The sequence below is a fragment of the Lepidothrix coronata genome, unplaced genomic scaffold (assembly GCF_001604755.1).
Source record: "Lepidothrix coronata isolate B3197 unplaced genomic scaffold, Lepidothrix_coronata-1.0 Scaffold291, whole genome shotgun sequence".
Taxonomy (NCBI): Eukaryota; Metazoa; Chordata; class Aves; order Passeriformes; family Pipridae; genus Lepidothrix; species Lepidothrix coronata.
Genome location: NW_016690471.1, coordinates 526,416 through 536,088, shown reverse-complemented (window position 1 = coordinate 536,088; position 9,673 = coordinate 526,416). Strand labels below are relative to the sequence as shown.

General features: G+C 52.2%; 1 protein-coding gene across 1 annotated transcript in view; it reads right to left on the bottom strand.

The window, feature by feature from the left end:
• Positions 1 to 9,673, bottom strand: part of SKAP1 (src kinase associated phosphoprotein 1) — a 153,883-nt gene that overhangs the window by 121,006 nt on the left and 23,204 nt on the right. The window contains exon 4 of the mRNA XM_017837092.1: positions 1,623 to 1,730. Within this exon, the coding sequence (XP_017692581.1) occupies positions 1,623 to 1,730 (108 nt within the window). The remainder of the gene's footprint in view (positions 1 to 1,622; positions 1,731 to 9,673) is intronic.

Here is a 9,673-nt window from a genome sequence, read left to right as displayed (position 1 = left end):
CTAAACTCCCCTTGTACCCACAGACACCCCCATAAACCCACTGACCCAAACTCACAAAGCAACCCCTGAAGGAGCTGAATATTAAGTGGCACAATTTATAGGATCCCAGAATGGGTTGGGTTGGGAGGGACCTTAAATCCCATCCAGTGCCACCCCCTGTCATGGGACACCTTCCACTGTCCCAGGGTGCTCCAACCCGGCCTTGGCCACTTCCAGGGATGGGGCAGCCCCAGCTTCCCTGGGAAATCCATCCCTGCCTCTCACCGCCCTCACAGGGAAGAATTTCTCCCTAATATCCCACCTAAATCCACCCTCTTCCAGCTGAACTCCTGCCCCTCGGGACTCTGGGATCTCCCTGACAGGAGCAAGCAAAGGGAGCTCCCACTTTCCGGGACAAAACCGTCTCCCAGCGCTCCGAGCGGAGCTGGGAGTGTCTCCTAAGAAATCCTAAGGAATTACCACAGCCCTCAGGACTTCCACGGTGCTTCCCAGCCCTGTGCAAACATTGGCTTCCTAATCACTCCTCGGGGACGAGCCCGTGGAGCGGGGCCACGGCTCATTGAGTAAAACCATCCCCAGCCCACTCCATCCCTTCCCGCTCCCTCGGGGGACGGCTCCGAACGTTCTCCCAGTCCCACGCCAAGCCCAGAGCAGCCAAAATTAAAAAAGCCTGTCCAGAATTCACACTGCTGGGCTCTCCCTGCCCTCCAAACCCACCCTCCAATCCCACTCGGAGACTCCTTCCCTCGAGCCTGGATTTAACAAAGCTGGAAAACCAGGAAGGTGGGAGAGGCGGCGTTTAACGGCACGGCGGGTTTGCAGGGAAGGGCACAACCTCTTGGTGGTGGGAAAAGGCCCCAGGAATGATGAGGATGTTCCCACAACATTCCCACAACGGGCCAATTTATCCCTCTGGCTGTGGGCAGAGGGATCCCCCCGTAACCCTTTCCATCACTGAGCACCCCAAGGGCTCCGTCGGGATCCAGGAGCTCTCCCAGCCCACAGGAGGGGCAGGGTGGGTGCTCCAGGGTGGCTGAATGGAGAAGAGAGGGTGGCAGCAAAAAGCCCCACAACAAACAAACAAACAAGCAAACAAACAAAAAACAACCAGAAAAAATGAATTTTCACACTTGGAGAAATCAGGGAAATTTGGATAACGACGAGAGCCAGCTTGGGAAATTTTTAAGCGTTTCCCCTCTTCCTGCAAGGATGTTCTAATCGGGAAATCGAGGCTGCTCGGTGCCCTTTAGCTCAGCCCCTTTGAAGGGGGAGGTTGAGCACCCAAGAAACGCCCCTAAGTCACTCGTTAACTCTGGGAAATGTTGGACACCAGGGAAGATTCCGCGTTTTTTCCATCACTGACAATCCAAAACAGACCAACCAAGCCCAGCTTGTACAGAGATGATCAAGAAACACACGAAAACTTGCAAAATATTAAAATCAGGGTCATCACAACATTTCATGGTCATTGACAAAGAGATGTACCAGTCACCAAACAAACCCCAAAAGCACCCAAAACCAAAACCATGTGAGATGGGTGGAAGACAAGGAAGTCCTGAGGGATCACACCCAGCTTTCCACCTTCTCCACTCAAAGAACTTCAAGAACCATCAGTGACTTACCATCCTCCTGCAGGTCTGATGGGAGGGATGTCATGGAAGGGGCCAAACTGCAGCTCTGATTTTCGTCAGAACTGTCCTGTCCAAAGCCAGGATCATGCTGATCCTCCCCTAGAAAGAGAAGAGAGCCTGATTTTAGTGGACACGTCCTCCAACCCAAATATTCCTGCCTCTGCTGCGTTTCCTCCCAGCTCCCACCGAAGTTCTCCACAAAGCCCCAAAACACTTTTGTGGGTTTTAAGGGATTTAGGGCCAGATCCATCACTCAGGGCCAAGGCAGTGCATTCCTGCTGCCAGAACACTCCTGCTGGATATGTGCAGCCTCCATTCCTGGAAGGCACACAAGGAAGGAGCTGAAAACACCACTTTTGGGGGCCAAACTATCAGAAGTACATCAAAACTCCTTGTTCTCACTCTCAGCAAATAACCTCCCCATAAATCATCCACGTGTAAAACAGAGCACTGTGCCACCTGCTCCACCAGAATGAATAATCTCCCTGTGTTTTAGGAAAAAAGCTTTGAGATCCTTCATTGAAGAGTGACAGGGATAAAGAGGCTGACTCCGTGCCAGGCAGGCACACACGGATTAACAAAGCCCCACATCTGGGTGTGGAGGCAGGAGCTGCTCCATCCCCACCCTTGGATGGGGCAGGGAATTTTTTTTTGCTGGGGAATTTGCGACTGATATTGGATTTTCTGCAAGAGGCACTTCGAGGCACCGCAGTGACAGATGTTAATAGCAAATTTTAATGTAAACGGAGCCCTGGCCTACCTGGAAAGGAAAACACCACTCACCCCCAAACAAAGTGAAAAGGGGTCTTTTCAAGCTGATGTTTCCTGAGCACACAGAGCCCAGACTGCTGATAGCAGAGGTAAAGACAGCTGCTTGCTCATTCAACACGCACCAAACAGCGAGAAAGGGGAGTTTTCAGCTGATGTTAATTGTGCTCAAACACTAAACCCAAGTTTTATCTCGGCAAACAGAGGAGTTTTAAATCAAGCCCTGATGAAAGGGCACCAGGGGCCTGGCAGGGAGGTTCCAACCCTCTCCCCCCCTTTCCAAGAACCAGAGTGGAGACGCTGTTAAAGCCTCAGCTGCAGAAAGACCCGACGCAATATTTCTGAGCTGGTTTATTTTTAACAACCTGAAGCTCCCTCAGACCCCCCCCAGGCTCCTGCAGTCAAGAAAACTTCCAGTTCCTCGTGCAAAGGAACAACCTGGCTGTGAAGAACATAATGCACAAGATTGTCCTCCCCCAGCTCAGCTCATTCAAGCACAGATCACACGGTGCCAGACACCGGCAGAGCCTCCTTGATACCAAAAGCTCAAAGGTCTTGAAAATCCGATGGGAGATCTGACTTTGGGATTTACCAAAGGCTTTTGGGGGGTCAGTGACACAGCACGGGGGTCCCTGGCAGTCCATCCTTGAAGCCATTACAGCTTCCCCGACAGGGGAAGAGCCCAAGCAGCAATAAAACCCTTTCCCGGCTCTATTCCCACTTTGCCTCCAGCAGCCTCAGGGTGGAACCATCGGATTTCAGAGAAAAAAAGGAAATTCAGAAAATAACTCCTCTCCTTTGGGGAGGTGCCATCGTGCAGCACCATCTGCACTGCTGACTCCTCGTGCCAAGAAGAGGAGCTGAGGGTTCCCTGGCCCCAAAAGGGCAGGCTCCGATCCCTCCCGATGGATCCCACGGGATCCCAGGGATCACCCACCCACACGTTCATTCTGGGCCATGAAGACCAAGCCAAGCACGTTCCTGCGTGCTGCAAGAAACCAAAACTCACACAGGCACCTCCAGGAGGGAAAAAATACCCAGTGAGGGGTTAAAAAGCAGAGACAAAGCCCTGCTCTGCTGAGCAGGCTCCGAGCACATCCCTGAGCGCTCCGATGACCGCCCGACCTTGGCCGAGTCCTCTCGGTGCTCAGCTCAGCTGGGTGTGACAGGGGGATGTTTCTTCCCTGTTTCAGCCCTACAAAAAGGCTCTAATAAAAAGCTGCTACCAAAGGGAAACGGGGGGTTCGTTCCCAGGAGGAGCCTCCCCGTGCTGTGCAACCGGGATGCGCCGGCGCGACCGGACACCTTCCACGAGCCCCTTCAGCCCCTGGAAAAGGACATTTTCTCCCAGCCCGAGCACGCTGTGTTAAAATCCGCTTTTCCAGAGCGGCACGGAGGTAACAGGTGGTCCCTCCTAACGAGATCCAGGTGCAGGATTATGGGGATAACGAGCAAAGTGTTCCCGGGCCCGGCTCGGGGAGCGCCCGGCTCGGGGAGCGCCCGAGCGTGGCTGCACTAAACCACTTGGAACGGGAACAAGGGCCCCCAGCAGCAAAGTTCCTTGCAGGAATCAGTCACAGGAGGACTTACTGTTCTCCTGAACAGCAGGAGAAGCTGCTCCACACACCAAGAGAAGCTGTTCCACACATCAACCACGGAGCCCCAGGTCCCAGAGCAATTCCCACACATGGAATATGCTCGTCCTCATCCCTTGTGCAGGAGGGGAAACCGGGGGGTTCACCCCGATATAACTCACCCATAATCCACCCAAACATAATTCAGCTAGAAAAGAATCAAAATCTATAAAAATCTCCCCATCCAGGGAGCTTTCCAAGCACGGCAAGAGCCGGGACCCTGCGAGCTGCTGCGGCATAAATCAACCCAAACAAAAGTGTTTGCTTCCCTTAGGAATGTTTTCAAACACCACCTCTGAGTCACAAAACAGAAACCAAAGAAAAAAAAAAATTCTGCTGCCTGAAACTAATCCTATGGCTTTTCCATTTGGATTTGCATCACCAGAACTTCTCTGTGCTTTAATCCACTTTCTCCATAAAGTTTATGGAGCAGCAACAGCCAGTTGAGTCCAAGCAGAAAAAAAAATAACCAACAACTTGTCAGGGGCCAAGCTATTGTTCTGATGAAGAAAAAACTCATTAGCTTTTAATGAAAACACAGGGAATAAAAACCAAATAGGCACAGAACCCCGGCAAATAATTACCCTGCACCTGACGCAGCGCTGCTCCATCTTCCTGCTCCAATCCGCAGCAAAATCCCCCGACTTGTCGCTCTTTGGAGCACAAGCAGAACCAAGATTGGCTCTAAGGGAAACAGCGAGAGGTTTCTTGGGCTTAAACCTCATCCAGGGGCTCCCCTGGCACTGTTTGCTGTCCCCCAGGGGGGTTGAAGACCTGGATTTCTTGTTTTGTGGCACAGGAAAGATGAGGTTATCCCATCTTTGAGCTGCCTGGCACTTCCTGCAGCAGCAGGGAAGCTTGAAGGCTTTCTGTGGAATTAACACAGATTTATACTTTTCTTTCATACTTCTCAATTCTGAGCAATTCCAGAGGGGGCAGATGTGTCCCTGGTGTCTCCAGGAGAAGTCCAGTGCCTTTGGACAGGTCACAGAGGCCACACCAGGTCCTGCAGGACCCAGGGAGGTCACCCAGACCTGGCATCAGGCAGAGACAAAACCTCTGGCAGAGCCCTGGCACTGGGGGAGGAAAAAAACACCAAGAGACCAAAAAGAACCTTCTTTGGCACTAACAGGGCTCTGAACAGGGAGAACAGGCAGGACCCACAGGAGGAAGAGTCACCACGAGATTATTTGCAAGTGTCAGGACAAGGGGGAACAGCTTCTCACTGACAGAGGGCAGGGACAGATGGGATATTAAGAAATTCAGGGAAAACTCCTTCCCTGGGAGGGTGGGGAGGCCCTGGCACAGGTTGCCCAGAGGAGCTGTGGCTGCCCCATCCCTGGAAGTGTCCAAGGCCAGGCTGGAGCAACCTGGGAGAGTGGAAGGGGGTGGAACTGGATGAGCTTTAAGGCCCCTTCCACCCCAAACCATTCCATGATTCCATGCTCAGGGAACAGGCTGTTGCTTCTCCTCCACAACCTCAGAGCACCAACCCCGCTCTCTGCAATCCAGGGAATAACCTGCCCCTTCCCTTCCTAGTTGAATCAGGGGCCTGCAGCACTGGGGAGTAAAATTCAAAGCCCTGCCACTGCTCTGGCTGAGCTGCAGGACCTGGAGCTGCAGTTCTGGGGACAAACACCAGAAAAACCCCAGTTCGGGTTCTGGCTTTGCTGGAATTCAGTTGTGCAAAGCCAGAACGTTCCTCCACGCCCATCTCTCCCCTCTGCAGAAGCAGGAGAGGGACAGTCACTCTTTTTTCAAGACTAGAACTTTTCATTGACACCTCAAAAATCAATTTTCCCTGAGACTAAAACATTTTTTCCGTGCACAAACCGGTAAGGAAGTTTTCCTGCCTTTGAGCTGCAGTTGGGTCTCACAGAGGGAGGTGAAAAGATAAAAAAAAAAAAAGTTGAATTAATGCATCCAGGCACACACAGGAAGAGAAACAATTTAAACAGGTGAAAGGGCTTTGTCAGAGAGGAAAAAAAAAAGAAAAAATTCATCTTCAGCAGCTTGTTAAGGGAACTGCAATTAAGCTTAGTTTGCATTCAGTGAAGGTCTTTATCCAGGTACCCAGAGTTTCATTAAGCATCTTTTTAGAGCCTCGGAAAAATCAATACCAGGCGGGTCCCATTTACACTTTTATGATGAGCTCGTCGGTGCCAGAGTGGAAGGAAAATCCCCAACTCCAGTTAATATTCCAGGAAAACAAAAAGTTCCTGCTCTCCAAGTAACGACTCCTCAGCATCAAACGCTCCAAATAAAGGTCCCTGATCCAAATCCCATCTGCCTTCACGCCTGACAGTGTTAATATCTCTTAGATTTTTTTTTTTTTCAGGGACTAATTTAGCAGCAACGCATCTCCCCAAAGCAGAGCTGTAAAAGTATTATCAATACTCGGGGTTTAATGTCCCTTTTCCTACAATCGCTGGCGGAAATTATGGAGGAATCACATGGAAAACGCATCAACAGAGACGCGCCCACCCAGTCAGCACCACTCACATGTAAATATATTATAGTTTAGCTCTTGTAGTGTAGTTAAAGCTCTGTCAACGCTGCTGTTATAAATTATATACCTTTTTAAACGCATTTATGTGCTGGGAAATGTATGATGTTTCTCCTTTTTTTTTTTTTTTCCCCAATGCCTTAAAGGGCTCCGTCGGCTCCCGTTTGGATCCTCGTGGTTAAACCCCCCGGGGTTAATATGGGAAAGAACTGAGGGGTTTGGTGCAGGCAGGTTTTCTGCACCTCCTTCACGCCCATTGTTGACTCCCTCAGAAGTGCCAGGGCCTGGATAAGGTTATATTTGCCTCGAATATCCGTGTTTTCTTATTGCACATCACGGTGAGACACATCCACGTGTTTGACATCCACCCCCCCTCCCCGGGCTGGACCCACAGAGTTATGAACAGCAAACCCCGAAAATTCTTTACAGGCAGATCTCAAAGGGTTTATCCTGCCTAAGAAATATATATATGAATTATTATTTTGGACGTGGAAACCACGCACGGAAGGAAAACAACTCGTTCCCTGGCTCGGGAGGCAGCCAAGGCCACGGCGAGAGCAGGACCCGGCTCTGCCTGAGCCGTGTTTTAGCAGCGGGACGGGTCTCCCCTCCCGGCTCGAGGGTCAAAAGCAAAGGGAGGGACCTCCCCGCACACAGGAGGAGCCGATTTATCATTGTTTTAGAAACGTCGACCCAAAACAGGTCTTGGCCGCCTGACAAGTGAATCCGCTCCAAGCCTCATTTTCTCCGCTCAGCCTCCAGTTTTTTTGCTAATTACGCGCAGTAAAGCAAATTAATGGTCCACTAAAAACGCCACTTGTGCTCAAAACCGACTGGAAGGCGGGAAGTTCTTTGGCAGGAGGTCGGTTCTGCTGCAGTGCCGGGGAAGGGAGGACGGGGCTTGCAATGATCCCCAGCGCCCAGCAGGTCGGGCTGCAGCGCAGCAGCAGCCGGGGATGCTCTGCCAGCACAGCCCAAACCACCCCCCGCCCCTTCCCCGGGCACAGAAAAGCCACAAACTTCCTGGGATTAACAACGTCCATCAGGCACCGACCCGGGTGAGACCAACAGCGGGCTGCCTAAAGAGAGAGGGGCAAACTCGAGAGAGAGGAAAACCGCGACTTCTGGGGCGCAAAACCTCCCGTCGAGGGGGGAAATAGTAAAAATAAACTCCTACAACGGGCCCAAAACGCAGAATATGCTGAGCTGGGAGGGACCCCCATTGAGTCCAACTCTTAGCACCCCCAAGAGTCCCACCACGTGCCTGAGGGCACATTTTATTCCACTAGGATATGAAGAGCTGAAGTTTTGTGACTCTCAGCCCAGAGGGAATGAACCCAAAGGGCAAGGGAGAAGCTCAAGAGCAAGGCTGGGGTTAAATTATTTCCTCTCCCTGTCACGTGGCAGAGCAACTTCATGGCTCCCCAAAACAGCAAATAACCTGGAAGTTATTAATTCACAGGCCTTTAATCTGATATGCAGATAATTCAAACGTCTTCCTATCGCTGCTTACAGGGTCGTTTTTAGAAAGGAAAAAAAAAAAAAAGAGCAACAGCAGAAAGCCCCAGCCCTGCTAACACCCCACAAATGGCACTCAAGGAGTTTCCAACTTGCAAGCCTGGCCTGAAAAAAAAAAGCCCTTTGGCAGGGCTGCTGGGTCAGACAGCAAAGCTCATCCTCCTGCATCCAAATGACTCAGAGGTCAGGGGGCCTCAACAGCCCCCAAACCCAGGCAGAGGAGCTGCTGAGCTCACCCAGAATCTCCCCTTTGCTCTGGATTCTCCAACCCCCTCGTGTCATCCCCCAGCTGAGCTTCCCCCTCTCCAGTTTTCTCTCCCTCTCCTCGCTGTGGGTTTTGCTCCCTCCCTCCCTCTCCTCTCCCTTCCCAATCCTTGGCTCCTCTCCCTCCCCAATCCTTGGCACCCTTTCAGCCAAGGCACTGCAGATTCTGCCTCTCAAGTGGGCAGCAGCTCCAGGGAACAGCTGCCTGACAGGGGGAGCACAGCCCATTTCAGCCTGGCCTGGAAGGAGCCTGAAACCCGGCCCGGCACAGCATTCCCACGGGATGTAAACAAGTAAACAAGATTTATCCTTTCTTTTATCACCCGGGAACACATCAGTGTGACACAAAAGTGGGAGCAAAACCAGCCCCAAACTACCAACAGTTCTTATTTCTGGCTGTTAAATAAATTATTCCCCTTGACAGGGAAGGGGATTGGGGGGGGCTGAGGCAGAGGAACGTCCCAAATCCACGCCTGGGTTCGCCTTTGGAGGTGGAAAAGCAGCAAAGCTGTGCAATAATTAACAACCAGCCCTGCAAACGCAGCCTGGGAGCTAAAAAAAGATGATGTCGACATCGCCAGCCCCAGGGAGGAGAGTCCAGGCCAAGCAGCCCTGAGTTATGTCCTGGCAGTGTCGGGAGGTTCAGAGGGTTTTTCTTGGCTGAAACCCTTCCGAGGGGACCGGGAATAAACAGCAGGAAGGGCCCGAGGGAGCTGGGGCTGAGTGAGCACATTCCAGGGACAAGACACAAGGAGGCTGTCTTGTCCCTGTCTGCAGCGATTCCCACCCTGAGAGGAAAAACCCGGGAATGCCGAGCCGGGAGCAGGTTAAAGGAAAAACCCGGGAATGCCGAGCCGGGAGCAGGTTAAAGGAAAAACCCGGGAATGCCGAGCAGGGAGGAGGGCGCAGGTAGAGGAAGAGCCATGGGGTCTTTAGGATGAGGCAGGGGATGGTTTTCCAGGTGTGCCTCGGGGTGGGGCCCGAGGAAAGGGCAGGAGGATTCCTGGGCAGGTGACCCGGGAGAGGTTCCTGCCCTATGGAGCGAAATCCTTGTGGGGAGAGGGAGGGGAGACCCAAAACTCCAGAGTTAAAGAGCCAGGAGCGGGGGCTGAGGGCACAGAGTTCCCAGTGAGGCTCAAAGGTTCCATCCCATCACCCCTTTACAGCCTCCCGAACATCTCAGTGGCCAAACCAGAGGATTTACATCATTCTGCCCTATTTTTGCAGCCTGTCACCGCTGGGAGCAGCTCTGCTCCTGGATACCACCACCTTCCTCCTCCTGGATACTACCACCCTCCTCCTGGATACCACCACCCTCCTCCTGGATACCACCACCCTCCTCCTGGATACCA